The following is a 23,036-nucleotide window of genomic DNA, read 5'->3' on the forward strand; positions in this document are numbered from 1 at the left end:
AAAAACTAACTTGTATCAATAAATATATCAAAAGTGTCACTGACAAAACCTTATTATCTTCTATTTTTAGTCTTAATTCCTCTAATCTCTACCAGTGGAGGAAGAACTCAGATCTTTTTACTAAAGTAAAATTAATAATATCATAATGAAAACGTTTTTAATTACATATACAGTACTTTTATACTATTTTTAAATAAGTAGTAAGCAAAATGTACTAAACGTGAAACATAGTGTTATAATTATATAAATTATTTCTTGTGTAACGTAGCGTTATAGGCAGAATGAGCTTTAACACTGTCTATACCGGACGAACTGACTGAAAACACTTGTTTATTAATAAACAATTAAAATGTCTCCTTGCTATATTTGATGTATTCACAATCATTACTTTTGCCAGTTCTTTGTGAAAGCTTTTATGTGCTTTATTGGCATCGCCACCCTTACATGAATCACCGCACCCGCATTTTTAAAAAATATTTATTTATCGGCCATTATAAATGTTGATACCGATAGTTAGGAAAATGCCTAATATCGGCCGATAATATCGGCCCGCCGATAATATCGGCCCGCCGATATATCCGTCTGGCTCTAGTTTAAATACACAGGAAATAAGAGGGGGCTAATTAACTACACACATGAACAGAACTAAATCAATCAGTAACCATTAGGGGTGTAATGATATTCAAACCAAACCGAAAAACCATGATGCACCACCCACGGTACGTATTGCGATACTCTCATGGCGTACCGATCGCGCCTCGCCCCCTGCCGCCTGCCCAGCCCTAGCCCATTGTTGAGGATGACCTCACTTTACCTTATGTCAAAAAACTACTTTTTCTTCCTTGACATTTGATTAAATAGTAATTAGGGGTGTAATGGTACACGTATTCGTCCTGCAAATTTCCGTGTCTTATGTGTACAAGACAAATACAGCGTTGTAGCCTAACCACCATTAACCACCACCAATAATTGCAATAAGCTCCATGTTTTGTTACTTTCAATAAGAAACAAAGTGTCTTTTTCAAATAATGTCCATTTTATATCGAAATTCAAACAATAAATGCCATTTTGATGCTCTTTAATGTGATGACCGATCGCTATATAGGCGTCTAAGCTTAAGCAGCAGCGTGCACTGAGTGAACCCGATCATCTCTTCCTAATAAACATGAATGAACATCTGAAGGTATGTTGAAAGTTACAGTACAACTTACTGAAACATTATATCTCGTCTAATCGCTCAATCAGTGTTTCAATGACGGAAAGACATCAGTAAATCAGCTTGTAAACAATATCCCACGTAGCATTACATTTACCTCAGGTAAGTCATTCAGTGTCCACAGCTTGTTAGTCTGTGCTAGAGAAATGAACTTTCGCTAAGTATATGCACTATTTCAGCCTATATATTCATTATATTTTACTTAACCTGTTAGTGATGTCTTGATTATTTAATGCATGTTTAAAATATCTGTCATGAAAATGACAGCCAATGTGTAAATTATTATATTTCAACAACAAATTGGAGTAAAAACATATAATTAATTTTAGAAGTTAATGCAAAAACTGCTGTGCAGTTTACATGTTTGCATACAATTTGTTATTTTATTGTTGATTATTATACCTAAAAATAAACAGCAACTGAATTTTGGCTAATAGTTTGGGCTCTGTTGTTAACCTTTAATATTATAGTAATGTGCAAGTAAGGGCTCCCTGTATAGTTTTCAGCATTAGCAGGGATTTTTTTATCCTTAAGAAACGTTTAATTATTACTGAATTAATTTAAAGACAGATGCACAATTTGTTTAGTAAACCACTGTTTAAAAAAAAATATATATATATATATAAATGACCTCAAAACCGAGGTACGTACCTAACTGTCAGTTTTGTGTACCGTTACACCCCTAGTAACCATGTAGACATATAGGCCGGGGACGGAGGAAGACTGATTAACTCACTGACAGCAAAACACTAGACCAGAAATACAAAAGTAAATGAAAACAAGCTCAAAACGTGACTCCGGCTGGATGTACATTATCCCCTTTCATGTTAGTTAATAAAAATACAACTGTTCATTGTTAGTTCATGTTAGTTCAGGTCCATTAAATATAACATTAACAGATACAATTTTTTATTTTAATAATATATTAGTAAATGTTGAAATTAACATAAACTAATATCACTAAATGTTAACTGATAAATTAACTAATGTTAACAAATGAAACCTTATTGTAAAATGTTACCGAACAACAATAAAGAATTTGATCATTTTTCAAACAATATATAGGCTATGGCATGTTTTAGTCCAGATTTAAATATAAAAATGTTTAAGTTTGAAAATAAATAGCCTTTATGTACATCTTTAAGTATTTGGCGTTGTGATGAACACCATGACAAATACAAAAATCTGTTTGAAACATTTACATAGTGTTCTGGTTCTGAAACCGAAAGTAGTGCAGCCTGCTTTGTTTACGTGTTGCCGGGGTAACTGCTGCATTTCTGCTGTTACACAAGCGCCAACTACAGTACTGTCAAAGAGTAAATGTGGATTTCTATTCAGAATCAGCATGTCTCCTTCACTCGTTATGCCATACTTCTAATGCACATGGTTGTTTACATAAGAATGCGCATGTCTTTTTGACGCAGCATACAAGCAGTGTTGTAAATTTTAACTGGTTTATAGAAAAGTATTCTTAAAATGCATATTAAAAAATCAAAATAATTCATAAAAAGGAATTATTTATGATATTTTGAAATGCCCATGATAACATTATAATTTATGTTCATGACAGTACAAGAGCAGAAGTACTACTGACTGTCAGTAAGTTCAGTGCTGCCTGAAGAGTATCTAATTGAATCCTGACATCATACCTTTTGATTAGAATTGCAGATACAATGACTTCAAGACCACTGTAGTAATGATCACATCTCAGTTGACCAAGTGACAGTAAAGACTTTAACTTTAACAATAGAGTTACCAAAGATCTCTATTGAATTTTCTATTCATCAAAAATGTATTCTATTTATCATGAAAAAAGTTCTGATTTCCACAAAAAACATTAAGCAGCACAATTGTTTTTAATATTGATAATAATAAGAAATATTTCTTGAGCACCAAATCAGCATATTTTAATGATTTCTGGAGAATCATGTGACACTGAAGACTGGAGTAATGGCTGCTAAAAATTCAGTTTTGCCATAACAGGAAAAAAGTACATTTCAAAATATATTAAAATACAAAACAAATATTGTAAATTGTAATAATATTTCACAACATTACTGTTTTTACTTTATTTTTGATCAAATAAATGTAGACTTGGTGAGCATAAGAAACAAAACTCTTACAGACCCCAAACTTTTAAACGATAAATACTTTTAAATTTTACTGCAAATTTTTCTGGGAAAATGTCCAAAATATTATCAGTATTTTTTTGTTCAATTAAATGCTCTCTAGAGTGAGAATGTGCACATGACTTGTATTAACAAGCTGGAAATCATGGTTTGTGACTGACAAAAAACTAAAGGCTATTGGCAATTTCAAGAGGCGAGCTCTTCGACATGCCCCTACCAAACTTCTTGCTTCAGTCAGAAATGCATCAATACAGGAATACAAAACTGCAAACATAAAGCAGTTTCATGAGGCAGAGAAGAGCAGCAACTTATAATGAGTCATACTGGTCTGAAAATAACCATCATGCACTTTAACACGGTGTTATCAGCCCTGAAGAAAGAAATGAAGGCAAACACACATGAATACCTGTGAAATGTTTCTTCTCTCATTTACACTGCATGGTCATGTCCTTTCTTTTGTAAAATTTAGAAAAACACAGAGGGTTTGAACCATAGACAGTATAAGAAGTGGACAGAGCTATCTCATTGGAACTCAGTTGAGACAGTTGAAGCCCATTTTTAGCGATTTTTGAGCACTTCCGTTCCTGACGCGCAGACTCAAACCGACTCAAACTAAGCTTGATGACGTGAGCAACCTGTCTGACAGACGTTAATCTTCTAGTAGCTGTGCGTGAAAATTGCCAACATTAATCTTGCAGAGACGGGGAACTTGAGCAAAGAGTTCTTTGGCGTGAGTGAGCAGGAGTAAGTATTCCGTTGCTTTTATGGACTCATTATCTATGGGCTTCTCCCTTGACGGGACGTCCCCCCGATTGCCTGCGAGCTTCTCCTCCTGTCTGTACGGTAATTTCTGTACAGCGCGACAGAGAGTCGAGTGGTTATGACGCAATCGTTAGCCTATTTTTACTAAATCTGTTTCTACGGGGCCATAATGTACCATAGAAGGTAATGGAGCCCTTTATACATTGTCGTGTTTCTTTAGAAATAAATAATGGACAAATGGAGTCTTTAAACGCCTCAGATGTAAAGTTATTCGCTGTCAAAGTGACGCCAAAATGAATGGGAGTCAATGGAAATGCGAACGCAAGTGAAGTTCTGCTACAACATGGCGGCACCCGGCCGCGATATTTTTTTTCACAGGATGGTAGGGGAAGACTCATGAATATTCATTAGGGAACTCATCCCTGATTGGTCTTAACCCCAGTGACTGGTAGGTTTAGGGGCGGGGTTAGGGGTAGGTCATCAGACCCCCAGTGACGGGTAGGTTTAGGGGCGGGGTTAGGGGGTAGGTCATCAGACCAATCAGGGATGAGTTCCCTAATGAATATTCATGAGTCTTCCCCTACCATCCTGTGAAAAAACATATCGCCACCCGGCCGGCTTCAACTTCCGGTCAACTCTTTAGAGTTGTTTGCATCATTTATTATTATTTTCTTGTTTATCACTGTAAAGCTGCTTTGAAACAATCTGTAATGTATACAGCTCTTTATAAATTAAGGTGACTTGACTTGAAAATTAAATTTGGGGGTTTTGCATATGGCAATTTAGTACTTCATATGTAAATACATGCAACATGTATTGTAGTGAACGTGTATTAATTCAACTCTCTATCTTTCATTCTCTCTCAGCCCATGAAGCCACTTAAAGCTACAGCTACTACATCAAAGCCAGTGCTGACAATGGAGCAGATTGACACTATTTTCTTCATGATCCAAGACATCTTTGAGGTTCATAAGGAGTTTTATGATGCTCTTTTCCCCAACATTCAGCAGTGGGATGAGAAGGTCACTGTTGGACATCTCTTCCAGAAACTGGTGAGTCCACCTGCCAAACACACCGTTCAAATGCCCTAGATGTTATTTCTAAATCGTACAATGACCCTCTGTGTAGTGTACACTACCATTCAGAAGTAGCAAGGATGCCTTAAATTGATCAAGTGTGACAATAAAGGCATTTGTAATTTTAGAAAAGATTTCTATTTCTATTTGTCATTTTAATGTTTTATTCTCAAAGAATCCTGAAAAAAGTATCAAGGTTTCCACAAAAATATTAAGCAGCAGAACTGTTTTCAACATTTGATGATAATAATAAATGTTTCTTAAGCTCCAAATCAGCATATTAGAATGATTTCTGAAGGATCATGTGACACTGAAGACTGGAGTAATGGATACTGAAAATTCAGCTTTGCCATCATAGGAATAAATTACATATTGTCATGTCATTTCGCCTTTGTCGCTTTGTGGCGGTTGGCTGCATGGACGAGAAAGAAATGACCAGTCTTCTGTCTTGTATGGCATGAAACAGGCCAGCTCCTGACAGACCAGTCCATGCTGTGATATTATCCAACCAGCAAATTCTTGGTCTTCTACGACTTCTAAAACCTTCCACTAACCCTATCCTGATGCTGCCTTCAATGATATCGCCTAGTTGTCTCATTACATGAACAAAATAGTGTAACTTGCGGGATTTAATGTGATTCAGTAGTTCAATCGTTTTTCTAGCCAATTTGTAAAGCTGCTCAGTTGTGTATCAGTTTTATCCATTGAAATTGGATTCGTAACAACTTTCTAATGCACTTGTTCTCAAAAGCCTGGATACACTTTTCTTCCTCCTAATTTAGATTGTATTTGAGCCAAAATTACTCAAACAGGACCTTGCTAGCATGTGAAGCCTGTGCAATAGTTCGATAATTGCCGCACTGAGTCAAATCACCTTTTTTAGGTAGTGGAATGAAACTGACTTTGCATTCTTGTCCATTCTTCTGGCCAAATCCCATGGTCCCACACCTCTGTACAGATCTGTTGCAATCGATCTAATGTCACATCTTCTCCAAACTTTAAAAGCTCTGCTGCTACTTCATCTGGACCCGCTGCTTTCTAGTTAGATAATCGCAGCAGGGCAAGACGGATATCGTCCTTCAAAGGAGGTGCTCTCTTTCTTGAACAACAGTTTTTACATTTTCCTCTTTATCATCGTACAATCCCTCACAATATTCCTTCCATTGCTGACATACCTTCTCTGGTTCAGTTTGTTTGATCCCATGGACATCTTTGATGGCTAACAGTGCGGGGCTGAAAAATCCTGGTAAGTGTTTTCACTGTTTGGAAAACTGATCTGCTATTGCCCCTCATTGAATTCTCATCCAGTTCACTGCACAATGTTTCCAATTCTGCCTGTTTATCCTTTCTAAGCATCTTCTGCACTTTACGTCTGAGATTTATATATTCCTTTGTAGATTTTGTTTTAGCTTCATGCTTCCTATTTATTAATTCAAAGGTGCTATTTTTTTTGGTATACCCTATCTGGGCTTCTTCATGTGTATCTGTGTCTATTATGTAGACACAAAAGGGTGTTGGTGATCACCAGACGGTGCTCTGCACTGAAGTTTACCAATACCTGACCGTGTTCCTTTCTGTCGCCACGTCCCTACTTTCCTAGAACCATTTCTTCTGCATTTTCTCCAACTCTGGCATTGAAGTCACCTGTAATTACCAATATATTTTGTTTGGGAGTCTCTGCAAGTAATTGCTCTATCTCATTATAAAACTGTTCATCGTCCTCATCAGGTTTGTCAGCTGTAGGAGCATAGCACTGTATCTCCGTTACAATTCTTGGTTTCGAGGCAAATGTAGCAGAGATTAATCTGCTACTCACTGGGTTATAAGATGTCAAACAGGGGGTAGTGGAATTATAGACCCATATAGCAACTCCATGATGCTCTCGTTTGTCTGCACCTGCAAACACCACTGTCTGTCCATCTACCGTTGTAAAGTGTCCAGTACCTGACCATTTAGTTTCTGACAAACCACAGATACTGATGCCCAGTCCAAACTCTTTGCTGAGTATTGCTAGTTTGCCAAGCTTGTTGAGACCTCTCACATTCCACTGCCCAATTTTGATACGCTGTCTGCCATTCAATTGGTGTTTGATCTGGAATTGTTGTTGGTGAGCCAATAGCACACTATAAATTACATATTAAATTATATTAAAATAGAAAACAGTTTTAAATTGTAATCATATTTTACAATATTACTGTTTTACTGTATTTTAATGTAAAAAAAGGCAGTGAAGAGTCAAGTCACCTTTATTTATATAGCGCTTTTAACAACATAGATTGTTTCAAAGCAGCTTTACAGTGATAATAGGAAATTACAGTAACAGAGATTGTTTTTGCTTTACAGCAGCTCTAGAATAAAGTTATTGTCCAGCTAAAGTTAGTTTTGATTGATTAATTCACTTCCGTTGCAAAAATCATTAGTTATTAACTTAGGGGCCGCCAACACAAATTTTTATCTGTACAGAGGTGAAGGGAAGGAGGCCTTCACAGGGGAGAGACTAGTTGACACTTCAGGACTGCGTTGTCGTCGTGTCCAGACGCAGGTCCTTCATCAGATCTGGATTAGGGATGTTCCGATACCCTTTTTCCCTTCCCGATACCGATTCCGATACCTGGACTCAGGGTATCGGCCGATACCGAGTACTGATCCGATACCTGGGTGTGTATCTATACAGCTGCAATTCATACTAGCCCTGTATGAATTGATAGAATTATTTTATGGTGTGCTTCAGACTTATCCCTTAAAGGGATACTCCACCCAAAAATGAAAATTCTGTCATCATTTACTCACCCTCAAGTTGTTGCAAACCTGTATGAGTTTCTTTCTTCTGATGAACACAAAGGAAGATATTTTGAAGAACGATTGGAACTTTGGCACCATTGACTTCCATAGTATTTATTTTTTCTACTATGGAAGTCAATGGTGCCAAACAACTATTTGGTTCCAATCGTTCTTCAAAATATCTTCCTTTGTGTTAAGCAGAAGAAAGAAACTCATACAGGTTTGCAACAACTTGAGGGTGAGTAAATGATGACAGAATTTTCATTTTTGGGTGGAGTATCCCTTTAATAAAACATGAACAAATACAGTGAACTAGAGTATTTTTATTATCTGACATACATTTCACAATTCACAGCAATATATTATTTATTTTTCTTAAGTGAAAAAGAACTTAAAATGCAGTCACACATCTAATTCTTTAAACTGAAAAAGGTATTTTAGATTTACAATAATGATTTCCATTACACGAGAGTAGATGTTAAAACTTCATGCTGATTTGTCCTCGGCTTTCGCCAAGATAAGCAACACTAAGACGTAGCTTTACAGTAAACTATGCTTCACCCATTTACGCTTCTTTCCATATGGTGGTGTGACTCCCCTTCTGTCCGGCGTTAACGACTGCAGTGTACTTGGCGCGTCAGCACACACGACGGCTGCAACTACAGTGTGGTCTCCCTAGTGGACCAGCACGACAACCGCCTGGATTGAGCCAAGTAGGGGACATCTCTAGGGTTTTCAAGTGGGCACCTTCCGTCCTCAGTCTTTCGTCGACTAGCCCACGACACCTCAAGAGGGCTCGACAGTGACTCTGGCGTCCCAGAGTCACCCCCCTCCGTCCCCCACTCAACTCAGCCCAGCTTACTGACCTCTACATCCCTCCTGCTGCTGAGACCTAACCACAATCTCTCCGCAACCCAACCATACGCGCCAACCCGTTTGACTAAGGCTGTCAAGCCCCACTGGTGCGTTAATATGCAGTTTCAGTGGCAACGGTTCCGTATGGCATACCACCTACCGCAAAACACAATATCTGCCCAACCACCCGTCATTCACGCAATATACACAGGAATGTAATGACTGTAAATACTATACAACCTATACAAATAAACCAACAGACTCTTCAAGTTTTCAAGAATTCTACGAAACCGTAGCGTGGCGGCCTGTACACAGCCAGCTAGAATCTTTCCGTCTCAACCACAGCCAGTTGCTGCTCCTTTCTGCTGCTTCAGATAAGTTCTTTACTGTGCGACGCAACTCTTGGCCACTGAATCCGACGTCTCTGAGGAACCGGGTTGTAGAGTGTAACTTATTGGTCATATTACGCTTGCCTTCCAATGCTAAAGCCAAACACCGCAATACTTGGTCATGGCGCCGACCTTGGCTAAGAGCCACCTTACATCCTGTCAAAATGTGCCTTAATGTGGCAGGTGATGAACACAAAGGACAAGAGGGATCCTCTCCTACCCAGAGGTTTAGGTTCTGCTGTGATGGGAGAACATCATATGTTGACCTAATAAGGAAACTGATCCTACTCTCTTCCATTGACCAAAGGTCTTGCCAGCCCATTTTGCGTTGTTCCACACTCTCCCATCTCATCCACTCTCCCTGCTTGGCCTGGGAAATGGCCTTTATACATCTCATCCTCTCCTCCTGCTTTCGCACCTCGTTGACTACCAGCTTCCTCCTTTGAGCTGGGCCTGCCTTGTGCCATTTAGGAGGAGCTAAACTGAGCCCAAAACCCCCTCTTCCATGCTGTACCTGTCCCACGATATCCCCAATTTGAAGGTCAGCCTTTGCCTCTACTACAGATTTCTTTGCTGACCACTTTCTACCAGTTTTTAACACAGGGGCTGCCTCCCTTACACATTTGTCGCGTGACTCTACTAAAGTAATTTCCAGTCTGACCTTGGCACACTTAAACTCCTCGGTTAAAGCAGAGACTGGCAGCTGCAATACTCCTTTACTATAAAAAATAAAAAATAAACTGTATAAAAAAGTGCAACAAATAAATCTAGGAATCTAAAAAATGATATATGAATAATATAAGAAAATAACTTTATGACTTAAAGTCCAGAAACAATTTTGTTAAAGCTGCTGTCGGCAACATTTTTTTGATCATATTCAGTGAAATCGACACTATAATCTGACAGAACAACATAAATAAAGTGGTTTTAGAAAAAACCCGAGCTTCTAACTCCACCTGGAGCGTGTTATTTGTTTTGCAAAAATCCACAGCTCCCGGTTCATCATGTCCAATCAGCGCAGGGGGGTGTGAGATCTGACTGTCAATCACAGATCGGGTACACGCCACCCCTCGCGCACGTTACAATCACATGGCATGCACACGCCTGAAGTTCGCGGAAGTTCGCACAGTAACGAAGAGTGATGGCGGAAAATCAAGTAAGCTCATTTAGAGTATAAATGACGTTAGCAATTGCAATCTATCGGTAGATTAGCCAGGACAGCATACCTCCAAATACTCTATGGTGTTGATGGATGCTGATGAGACGGGCGCGTTCACTGAAAATCTGGTGCACACGCACTGACGAGCATGAACTCGGTGGGAGGGTATCCGTTGATAGTGGGGGAGGGGCATGAGAGTTGTAAACATTCAAAATTTTCCTAAATCCACTCAATCTGCCAGACTTGCCGACTGCAGCTTTAAATACACGGCATTTCAGCTTTGACAGCGGCTGGTCATCCAGAACAATAAACTATAATTTTGTCGGTTATATTTATCGCTCGTTGGCTGTCTTTTGAAAACGTTTCTCTTCGTTTGAATGAAGCTTCCAGAGATTATTGATTCTGGCGCGGCTCATCCTTCTCTGCCCTTGCCTTTGTGTTCTGCGGGTCGGGGTGACGCGTCTTCAAATGCTTTATAAAGTCTTGAAGCTGCTAATCTTATTAGCTGCTAATTGCAGTATAGCATATGAGACATGTCGCCGTTTTACTGGCTGGTTGGTCCAGTCTTAAATACTGGCAAACAGCGGACATACTGCTAGCGCGCGCTTTCTTCTTCGCTGCTCTAAACAGTGGTTACTTGTGGCAACAGCACAACTTCCTCTGTTTAGAGCAGCGAAGAAGAATTGATCTCCGATTTGCAGCGTTAAGCAAAGCTAGCGTGCATAACTAGTTATTGTTTAAGAAAAGGGTATTGGATCGGTACATGGGTAGAAGTACTCGCCGATACCGATGCCAGAATTTGTATTGGTATCGGCGGCATTTCCGATACTAGTATCGGAATCGGAACAACTCTAATCTGGATACGGCCTGGATCCGGCAGACTTGCGGTAAAAATCGAGATAAACTGAGAGACAAATATTAGCGTAGACGCCATCCTTCTTATGATGTACCAAGTACATCAGGATTTATGGGAAGTGTTCCCAGTTCCGGCTGACCTAATCTATGCAGCCTAACATTGAATTATAGAAGTCTATAATGTGTTATGTGTATGCTAGGTCAAAGAGATGTGTTTTTAGTCTAGATTTGAACTGATTGTGTCTGCTTTCCGGACAATGTTTTAGAAAGACTGTTCCAAAGTTTTGGTGCTAAATAGGAAAAGGCCAGCAGTCGATTTTGATATTCTAGGTATTATCAACTGGCCGGAATTTTGAGATCGCAATAGACGTGAAGGACTATAATGCGTTAAGAGCTTGCTCAAGTACTGGGGAGCTAAACCATTTAGTGCTTTGTAAGTAATCAGCAATATTTGAAAATTTATACGATGTTTAATAGGGAGCCAATGCAGTGTTGATAGAACCGGGCTGATATGGTCTTACTTCCTGCTTCTGGTAAGAACTCTAGCTGCTGCATTTTGAACCACCTGTAGTTTGTTTATTAAGCGTGCAGGGCAACCACTCATAATAGCATTACAATAATCTAGCCTATATGTCATGAACGCATGAACTAATTGTTCTGCATTTGTCATTGAGAGCATATGATGTAATTTATATATATTTTTAAGATGGAAAAATGCGGTTTTACAGATACTAGACACGTGACTTTCAAATGAAAGATTGGTATCAAAGAGCACACCCAGGTTCCTAACTGACGACGAAGACTTGATAGAGCAGCCATCAAGTGTTAGACAGTATTCTAGGTTATTACGTGAGGAAGTTTTTTGTCCAATAATTAGAATCTCTGTTTTTTTCAGAATAAAGTTGTAGGAAATTACTAGTCATCTAGGTTTTTATATCAGCTACGTTCCGTTAATTTTGTGAATTGGTAAGTTTCGTCAGTGCCTGAAGAAATATAGAGCTGAGTATCATCAGCATAACAGTGAAAACTAATTCCATGCTTCCTAATGATTTCTCCTAAGGGTAGCATGTACAGAGTGAACAGCAAAGGTCTTAGCATTGAGCCTTGTGGTACACCATACTGAACTTTTGATCGATAAGACATCTCTTCATTTACTGCTACAAACTGATAACGGTCAGATAAGTATGATTTAAACCATGCTAATGCAATTCCACTAATGCCAACATGTTGTGCTCAATAGTATCAAATGCAGCACCAAGATCGAGTAACTGTAATTGAGAGATACAACCACGATCGAATGATAAGAGCAAATCATTTGCGACTCTGAGAGCTGTCTCAGTACTATGGTACGGTCTAAATCCTGCCTGAAAATCCTCGCAGATACCATTTCTTTTTTTTTAAAGGAACATAGTTGTGAGAAATCGGCCTGTAATTGACTAATTCTTTAGGATCAAGTTGTGTTTTTTTAACAAGCGGTTTAATCATAGCCAGCTCAAAAGTTTTTGGTACTTATCATAATGACAAAGATGAATTAATGATATTAAGAAGAGGATCTATGACCTCTGGAAGCATCTCTTTCAATAGCTTAGTTGATATAGGGTCTAACATACATGTTGTCGATTTAAATGATTTAAAGGGTTTAGAAAATTCTTCCTCTCCTATAGCAATGAGTGAATACAAATTTTCCTCAAGGAGACTACAATGCACTGCCTGATGTGATACTGTAGACAGTTGCATAGTTATAATTTTCTCCCTGATATTATCAATCTTGTAAGTAAAGAAGTTAATAAAGTCATTACTGCTGTGCTGCTTGGAAACATCTGGGGTTGAAGCTTTATTTTTCGTTAATTTAGCCACGTTTTCAAATAAATACCTAGGGTTTTGTTTATTTTCTTCTAATAGGGTTGAAAAATAAGCAGATCTAGCAGCTTTTAAGGACTCCCTGTACACAATCGTGCTCTCTTTCCATGAAATGCGAAAAAACTCTAGTTTTGTTTTCTTCCACTTGCGCTCCATTTTTCTGGCTGCTCTCTTAAGGGCCTGAGTTACTGCTCGTTGCACCAAGGCGGTGGAGTATTTTCTTTAATCTTCTTTAAGCGCAAAGGAGCAACTGTGTCTAAAGTGCTGGAAAAGAGAGTCTCAAAAGTTTCTGTCGCAATATCGAGTGCTTCTAAGCTATCTGGGATGCTGAGGAGATGAAACTGATCAGGAATATTATTAATAAAGCAATCTTTAGTGGCAGAAGTGATGGGTCTAACATATTTGTAACACTGAGTCGGCTTTTCAACCTTGGCTAGATGTATACACAAGACTAGATAATGATCTGAGATGTCATCGCTCTGCTGTAGAATTTCAACGGCATCGACAATGATTCCATGTGATAATATTAGATCTAGAGTATGATTACGACAATGAGTAGGTCCGTTATCTACATGTATATTAACCCTCTGGGGACCAGAGTGTTTTTGGGGCCCTTGGGATGTTTTGACATGCACTGACATTTGTGCTTTTTTCAGTTATTTATAAACATGTTAATGGCAAAGGTGTAAATTCACTCCATATAGACCAATTTTCAGTTGGTAAACATGGTGACGTTTTTATGTGGGCGGAGCTTAAGTGGTGGCAGAACGATCCCTCTGGCCGCTTCACTAACGTAAAGTCTGCAAGTTTTGTTAGCTTGTTTTTAACAATGACTGGAGAAAATCCGATTTTATCTTAATGTGCAAGGTCACTCACTGTCCAGGACCACGATTGTTATTTGCAAAAGTTAATTTTAATCGGACGGAACCAGATTGGCCGACCCGTACACTCATTTGGCGCTTTTCCACTGCATAGTACGGTACGGTTCGGTTCGGTACGGCACGCTTTGGCGCTTTTCCACTGCATAGTACGGCACGGTTCGGTTCGGTACGGCTCACTTGTGGTGCTTTTCCACTGCATGGTCCGGTACGGTACGGCTCGCTTTAAATGGTACCTGGTCTGTTGAGGTTCCAAGCGTACCGTACCGGTACTAAAATGTGACGTAAAAACACTGCAGATCACTGATTGGTCAGACAGAATCGTCACTACCAGCGTCATTGGACACTAAACCCGCTAGATTTAAATAACCAGTAGACAACAGCCAACGCGGTAGCATCTGTTTTTTAAACTTTAAAAAGAAAGGGCTGAATCGTGGTCAGTGGACGAGGTGCAGACGTTCCTCTCGTTGGTTGCCGAGGAGCGGATCCAGCGAGAGCTGGATGGGGCAAAACGGAATGAAAAAGTGTTCCAAGAAGTAGCTCAGCTCTTAGCCGCACACGGCTATCACCGGACCTACAACAGTGTAGGGACAAAATAACGATCAGTCCCACCCACTTTGAAGAGGTACTAACTGCGGTGGAAAAGCAACCGAGCTAAAGCGAACCGAACCGTGCCGTACCACGCAGTGGAAAAGCGAAGCGAGCCGAACCGTTCCGCGCCGAGTCGAACCGTACCGAGCCGTACCAGCAGTGGAAAAGCGCCAATTGAGGATCTGACAGGATTAACGTTAACGTTACCTCAGGTTGATTGGCCTTACTTCTACACCTACCTGATAGAGAAACGGAGGGCATGTAAATCTTTAGATGCCTATAACTATGTGCTGAATGGTCATGTACAAGACTTGTGTGGTACGATCTGCAGTTCTGCCTAGCCAGCGCCGAGAAGACGACAATGTAAAGAGGGACATTACGGTGCAATTTTAATGAGGCGAATATTTCTAGAAATAAAAAATTGCAGATAAAGCATATTAATTTTTCATTGATTCTTGCACCCAACAACACAACAAGATGACATTTAATAATAAGAAGAATAATTTAAGATCCTTATTTTGTAGCCGAATCTGTGCTGGTTTGTATTTGCCGCCTCCAGTTTTCCCTTTGTTCTGCCACCAGCTAGCGCCGTGACGTAACTGTGACGTCGGCTGAAAATTGGTCTATAGCACAAACGGGGCTACCATGATATGTGAGCAACATGTATGTACATGTTTGTATTTTTGAGAGAATATTATTTATGCATGGTTATTGAAAAACTTAAAAATAAAAGTTTCTGAAATAAGGCCACAAAACACATATTGATTATTTCTTCACAAGACTTTTGAAAATTGTATCACATAGTCTAGAATATTTGCTCCAAAACTATGTGAGAATCATCCTGACTACTCATTCAGATAAGTCAATAAAGTCTTTACATTTTTAATGACGTGTTTTGTTTGAGAAAGCTTTATGCGAGGAGGCGTGATCTCTCATTAATATGTGTGGCATTCCACACCTGAGAAAGACAAAGACCCTCCCATAATGGCCCTATTAGGTGCTATCAGGCCATATCATTAGAGGAGCCTTGCACAAAGAATGAGGAGATTTAAAAAAGAATGGCTTTTAGATTGTTTGGATTTATTTACAACACACACACACACACACACACACACACACACACACACACACACACACACACACACACACACACACACACACTGCTTAGAATAAGTGAACACACCCATGCTAAAGTTGACTAAAAAGAGGAATAAAAAATCTTAATGCCTTAATTAAAAAAATGAGGAAAACTCCAACCTTTAGGGACATGAATAATGTCCTTGAATTCTTTGTGAATGAATAATGTATCGCAAATAATTAAATGTTCTTCTTTAAAATACAGGGTGCATACGTCTGGACACTTCTATCACACACCCTTCACCATATAGACATGGTTTTATTTCAGTTCAAAGTTCAAAGTTGGAGTTGGAAACATCTTGAAAAGAAAATTGTCTTTTTCCATAAATGTCTTAGTTTGATCAGACATATTTCAAAGTTGAGGATTCATTATTTTGATATAGCTTGCATTGGAACAAACACTTTAACATCTTAGTTGATTAGTTTATTGACAAAACATACTATATATTTAACATATGAGCAGAAACTCCTAAACAAAAGCTTATTTGATGTCTATTTTAGAGTAAAAACTTTATCCAAAACTAGTCGAAATGTTGTCTTTTATTTAGTCTGTAACAGTGCGTATCTGTGCATTCATTCATTCATTAATTCATTCACACCCACACACACACAAACATGATTCACATTTAAACAGTATGCTATTTTTACGTTTACAGACACTAACGTTATTCTATATCGCGATTAGAACAAAGCACTTGCATAAAACACTTACTTCTCAGCTGATCTGTTGCTCATCCTCGAAGTGAAAATAAACCAGCACTTGTTCTGTGGTAAATGTCCCAGGATTGTTCCTCATATAGCCGCGCAAGACGACAGTAGATTAATCTGACTAAAAAATATAGTGTTTTCAGAGTTTATGGGCGTTAACGCGTCTCAATGTGTTGCTTCACATATTTGCGTTTGAATAGCGCGTGCTCTCCGTGGGCGTGTCACATTACCAGAGATAATGAGCTGAGAGAAAGATAATTAGAACGGCTGACACGTCTCTCTTTTTATATAGATGACATAAACGGAGAATATTTATTTTAGTTTTGAATCGGATCATTTAAAAGTACAAACTCAAATGATTTAAAAGATATATTGCTTATGGCTGGGTGAATAGTATTAGCTAAGTTGTGTTGAAGATTAGAGACGTGCTCCAGAAAAAAAGTTCACGGTGACGGAGAGGCAGAACGCACATCCTGTTTATTTTCTTTATTTTACAAAAGCACAATATTTTATTTCGATTGTATGTGGGCACATAAAAAAGTAAACATTTAACAGATTATTTTCTCATATTTCTTAACTCTATATAAACAGAAATTATGGTAGTACTTTAAGTCTATTTTTCTGCTATGTGAAAAAAATCGAGCAAAACGCACCGGCGCGTTTCTGGTCCCCAAAGGGTTAAAATCACCAACAATTAGGACTTTATCTGCAGCCGTACTAACTCTTATAGAAAATCAGCAAATTCTTTGATAAAGTCTGTATGGTGGCCTGTATACAGTAGCCAGCACAAATCTCAAACGTGATTTATAATTTACACTAGATAGTGTTACATTAAGCACCAACACTTCAAAAGAATTATATTTAAAACAAGACTTCTGAGTAATTCTGAAGATATTACTATAAATTACAGCAACACCTCCCCCTTTGCCTTTCAGATGAGGCTCATGTTTATAACAGTAATCTTGGGGGGGGTGGACTCATTTAAAGTAATGTAATCGTCTGGTTTTAGCCAGGTTTCTGTCAAACACAGCACATCTAGGTTATAATCTGTAATCATATCATTAACAATAAATTCGGGGAACAGACAGTTTCTATATGATGATATCTAGGTGAACATAGAGTCTCTATGTGATGGGATTTATCTGACCTCAGTGACGTGAGACAGCTAGCAGACAGTCGGTTTAGCCAGTCTGTCTGCTTCCTGACCTGAGCCCCAATTCATGTTTGAGCTCTAAGAATTATGTGCCGTATTACTAGAGAGAAGGGCAGCACCATCCCAGGAGGGATGAATACCATCTTTTTTCAACAGGTCAGGTCTGCCCAAAAACTTTGTCTATAAATTCTATATTATTTTGTGGACACCACTTAGCCAGTCAGCCATTGAGTGAGGACAGTCTACTAACTATCTCATCACTCCGGCAAACAGGAAGGGGGCCAGAGCAAATTATAGTTTACAGTTACAGTTACAAGAGCACAAAAGACCTCTGTCAAAAAAACGTATAAAAGTAAATATAAACAGTGGCTTTAAATTCAACATGAAATCAAAATTCTTATTATACAGTCCAGGTTTTATATTTTGGCTTTTTGCTTTTGAAAATAATTTCCTTTTTGGCTAATGTCAAATTGGAGTGTTCTGTGTGATTTTTACTTGATCGCTGGGTTTATTCTTTATACCCGCCTTGAGAATGTACAGCATTATGTATTGGTCTATCTTTATATAGGTATACTGTATGTGGGCTCATATCAAGAAGACAAAATACATCTTGCAGTACTTTGCTAGACTATATAAATACATCTGATAAGAATCATCTTCCTCTGAGACCAAGAGCTGAAGGATAGAGGAGCATCTGTTGAACTTGAGACTGAAATAAACAGTTTAGCAGAGAGGAGATGCCGAGCGGTACTGCCAGAAGAACATAACAGCTATATTCAGGCTTGTGTGTGAAACCAAAGAAACAGATGTTTCACATGTCTGTGATGGCCATAAATCCTATCAAGGTAGATAGCTGACTAGGTGTGTGGGGAGGATGTGTGTGCTGTGTGTCTCATTAACGAACTCAAGATAGGGAGCAGCTCTGTGAGTTCAGACTGCTTTGTTTCTAGGTGCTCTGGTGCAACAAAAGTTTAATTGCAAAAAAATACAGTAAAAAAAAAATAACATTGCAAAATAGTATTACAATTTAGATTTAACTGTTTTCTTTTTTGATATATGTTAAAATGTAATTTATTCCTGTGATGACAAAGCTGAATTTTCAGCAACCTTTACTCCAGTCTTCAGTGTCACACAATTCTTCTGAAATCATTCTAATATGCTAACTTGGTGCTCAAGAAACATTTCTTAGAATTATCATAAATGTTGAAAACTGTTGTACTGCTAGATATTTAGTTTAAACTGTTATTTTCAGGATTCTTTGATGAATAGAAGGTTCTGAAGAACAGCATTTATTTGAAATATTAATATTTTGTAAAATGTCACTTTTGAGCAATTTAATGTATCCTTGCTGAATAAAAGTTTTTTTTTTTTCAAAAACAAATCTTACTGACTCCACACTATTGAACAGTAGTGTGTGTTAAATCGAACCATGAATATACTATACTAACTAACTGATAGCTAAAAGCATTATCCAAAATAAGAAATGTAGAATAGGATATGTGAATGACAGGCGTTCCTTCTGATTTCTGTAGTTTTCTGCAGAGTTAAGTGGAACGTCATCATTCTGGTGTTTTGCTAAAATGTAGAGCTGGCGGATATAGAATTTTTAAATAAATATTTTTTAGCCTCTTGACACTATTTGATCCAGTTGTGAAAATCATCCTGCCCACTCATTCACATAAAACAATATATTGATTTAAAATTTGTAAGACATGTTTTGTGTAAGAAAGCTGTATGCCATGAGGCGTGAATCATGAATATAGATGTATTTCACACCTGGGAAGACAAAGACCCTCCCCTAATGGCCCTATCATGTGGGACTGCGAGGGAACTATAAACAAAGAATGAGGAGAGATTTAAAAAATAATGGCTTTTTGATTGTTTGGATTATTTACAACACAGCATAGTCCTAAAATACAAAAGACAAAAAGGCACATTATTGAGCACACTGATCTGAACAGAGAGACGTGAACAGTCACATACCTTTGTGCCCATTTCCAATGTTTGCTTCATTTTACCATGTTCAAGTACAGAGACTTGTGTGTATGTTTAAGTCAGCAGGGCTCATCAGTCATCAGTGTCATCTGTTCCCTGCATAACAAAAAAATGTAGGAAAAAAAATAAAGAAAAAAAAAACAAAATGAACATGTCGATATCAGGAAAAACTATAGGGCTGCACAATTTGGGGAAGAAAATCTAATTGTGATTTTCTGGTTAAAATTGCGATTTTAAAATTCACAAAAATAATATATATATATAATGAACACTAGGTTTGTTGTGCCTTATATACTTGTAGGGCTGCATAAAATAATAATCATTTTTACTTTACAGAAATGCAGGCGGCCTATAATGATAAATCAATAAAAGTCTTGGACATACAACATTTATGAGAACAGGTTGGAAAAAGTAGTCTCTTAATTGTCTCCTATAGGGCTCTGTCGGAGCGTTGATCGGTCGCACAGCAGACAGGAAGTGCCTCGGACATCTCACTGTGATGAGATTCTCACAGGCAGGCTTATCGCACTCCGGTCGCGTCACTCTGTACTCGCATTTTCAAGTTCAATGTGGCTGTCCAAAATGGTGAATCTAATTACAATAAGTTTACTTCAGGAATGAACAAAGTGCTGTCAATGAGTGCTATACCAATAAAGGTATATGAAAAAAATAAATAAATACAGCGCAAACGGAGATAAAGTGTGACCTATATTGTTTCTCTAGACCTAAATGAATCTTATTTATTCAAGCCACAAAAATAAACCTGTTACTGAAAAATGCATAATACATAATCTCCTTTGGTGAAGTCGGTAAGCTACGTACTTATATTTGTCCTAAATCGTTGTATTTTAATGGAGTTGGGCGCCACCGGTGTGTGTACGGTCATAAAAAACAATGTGTTTGAATTCTAAAGATGTGGCGCTGCGTTTCATTGTGCGACCCTCTTTATGTGTTGTTTTGCTAATGGTTGAGGCTCCTTTTAGGGGAAGGGCTGTAATAGCAATGGCATGCAAAGTGATAGAATATAAATTATGAATCATAACCCGCCAAATTGAATAGTGTATTGATACCCACCACAGTGGATTTTCACCCTCATTTGGCAGGTTGGCAGGTGTTTTAATTTCAATGACACATGATTTTTCTGAGTTTTCTCCACACACACTCACGCGCGTGCGTGTGATTAGAAAAACATTGTGACAGTGGTTCAGTTAGCAGATGGAGGCTAATTATAGGCTCCCTATTGCTCTGGAAACTCAGCGAAGAGGAAAAGAAGCACGAAAGACTAAGCATAAAAGAGACGAGGAAAAAAGTTTTGTTTTTGAACAGAAGGAAAGGTTTAGGATGAGCAAATTCAGATGGAGTGCCTCCAATCCAGAGTTTCTCTCTATTAGTCACCCTTCTCTCTTTCTTTCTTTCTCTGTTACTCACTCTCTCTGGTCATCTCTTCCCACAAATGCTTCTCTCTTCACAACAAATGTTCCTTTTGCGTCTTGGTGACGTGTATGCGTGTATCAGCTCTTGTCTGTGTTTCACTTGATGAAAAGTGCTTGATGCAGGGTTGCTTGGCGACGATGACACGTCCGAGTGATGTGTTGTGTTCCAGACTTCTCCCGAGCAGTGGGAGAGAAGAGCATGCTGGGATGGAGATTGAGAACACAGGCTCTCATCATGCAGTTCTTAACTCAGGACAGAAATATACAGCAATCCATAACTTTACAGAAGTCATGAATCACAACAGAGAAGATGGATCATAAAAGACACTGGGAAGAAGAAAGAGAGAGCCGAGATCAAGGCAGAGTTTGAATGACAGTGCTTTAGATCTTTTTGCTTTGTTAAATCTGAAATAGTGGTCAACCAATATATCGCCATGGGCAGTATATTTAATTCCACAGTTAAAAATGTAATTCTGCAAACCATTTATGTCATATTCACGGTGAACTGTATGTAAAATTAGTGTTCCCTGGTCTTTATTTAAGAATATATGATTCTGATTTAAAAAATAGCATGGACTTACCAGAACTGTGTTTAGCACATTTTATAATTAATTTTTTTAACGTTTCGTTAATTTTGAAAAAAAGGCCATAATAGCATTACAGAATAAGTTTTGGTAACACTTTAAAATAAGGTCTCATTTGTTAAATCAAGTAAAGTCATCTTTATTTAAATAGCGCTTTTTACAATACAGATTGTTTCAAAGCAGCTTTACAGTGATAACAGGAAAATAATGCAACAAAGTCTGTTTCGGCTGTACAGCAGATCTAGACGAAAATAGTGTCATAGTCCAGCTTAAGTAAGTTCTGTGATGGTTTATTTTTGTTGTAAAAAAGTTATTAATTTAGTACATTTATCTATACAGCTGCTTAGGAGAAAACAGTGATATCATCGTCCAGCTCAGTTCAGTTCTCATATAATGGTGTCAATGCAGGCAGATCAAGGCAAGGCAAGGCAAGTTTATTTATATAGCACATTTCATACACAATGTCAATTCAAAGTGCTTTACATAGAAGAAATTAATAATTATTAATAATTAAAAATTAATAATAATCAAAACAAATAAGAATAATTAAAACAGTTTAGAATAAAAAATAAAATAAAGTAATACTGGTCCACCCCTGTCTGAGATGGATGAGATTGAGCCGGTTTACGGTGCCACTGGACCTCTAGCCCAGGGACGTACTTTGCTGAGGTGGTGCTACACCAGTAATGCCCAGCGGGGCCCCCATACAGCACGCTTCGCGTGCGCTGTCTGCTGCCGTTACGCTCTCAGCGACTTCTTATACTCTCAGCAGTATAACTAACTTACTCCTTCACTCGCCTCATCGGAGTGAAGACTCTCCCGCTCTCCTTCAAAATCTCTTCCAGAGATTATAAAAAAAATAAAAAAATAAACAAAGACAAAACCAGTACAGTAAAAACAGTCGGCTCTTGTGTTGATGAGGCCTTCACAGGGAAGAGTCTAGTTGACACAATTTCTGCTGACACTTCAGGGATGCGTTGTGTTTGTGTCTAGGTGCAGGTTCACCATCTGATCCGGATCTGGCTGACTACATCATGCGTTGTGGTCGTATCTAGGCGCAGGTCCACCATCTGATCTGGATACGGCCCGGATCTGGATGACTACAGTAAACTTCGGGATAAACAGAGAGACTACTATTAGCCTAGATGCCATTCTTCTTATGATGTAACGAGTACATCGGGTGTTATAGGAAGTGGTCCCGGTTCCGGCTGACCTAGTTTATGCAGCCTAACAATCATTTAACTGATTTAAATAATATATCCCTCTGGGGTCTAAGGGTTTTTTGGGGTCCTTCAGATGTTTGGACATGCACTGACATTTATGCTTTTTTCAGTTGCTTATAAACAAATTACTGGCAAAGGTGTAATTACACTCTATTTAGCACAAACAGGGCTACCATAATATGTCAGCAACATGTATGTACATGTTTGTATTTTTGAGAGAATGTTGTTTATGCATGGTTATTGAAAAAACTA

At 38.3% G+C, this 23,036-nt stretch overlaps 1 protein-coding gene across 3 annotated transcripts in view; it reads left to right on the plus strand.

Moving 5' to 3' along the window:
• abr (ABR activator of RhoGEF and GTPase) overlaps positions 1–23,036 on the plus strand; it is a 490,805-nt gene that overhangs the window by 222,725 nt on the left and 245,044 nt on the right. For all 3 annotated transcript variants that reach the window (XM_056236039.1, XM_056236049.1, XM_056236060.1), the window contains one exon: positions 4,974–5,159. In XM_056236039.1, coding sequence (XP_056092014.1) covers positions 4,974–5,159 — 186 coding nt within the window. The remainder of the gene's footprint in view (positions 1–4,973; positions 5,160–23,036) is intronic.

Source organism: Rhinichthys klamathensis, unplaced genomic scaffold (genome assembly GCF_029890125.1).
Source record: "Rhinichthys klamathensis goyatoka isolate OS25496 unplaced genomic scaffold, OSU_Roscu_1.1 h1tg000019l_1, whole genome shotgun sequence".
NCBI classification, from domain to species: Eukaryota; Metazoa; Chordata; class Actinopteri; order Cypriniformes; family Leuciscidae; genus Rhinichthys; species Rhinichthys klamathensis.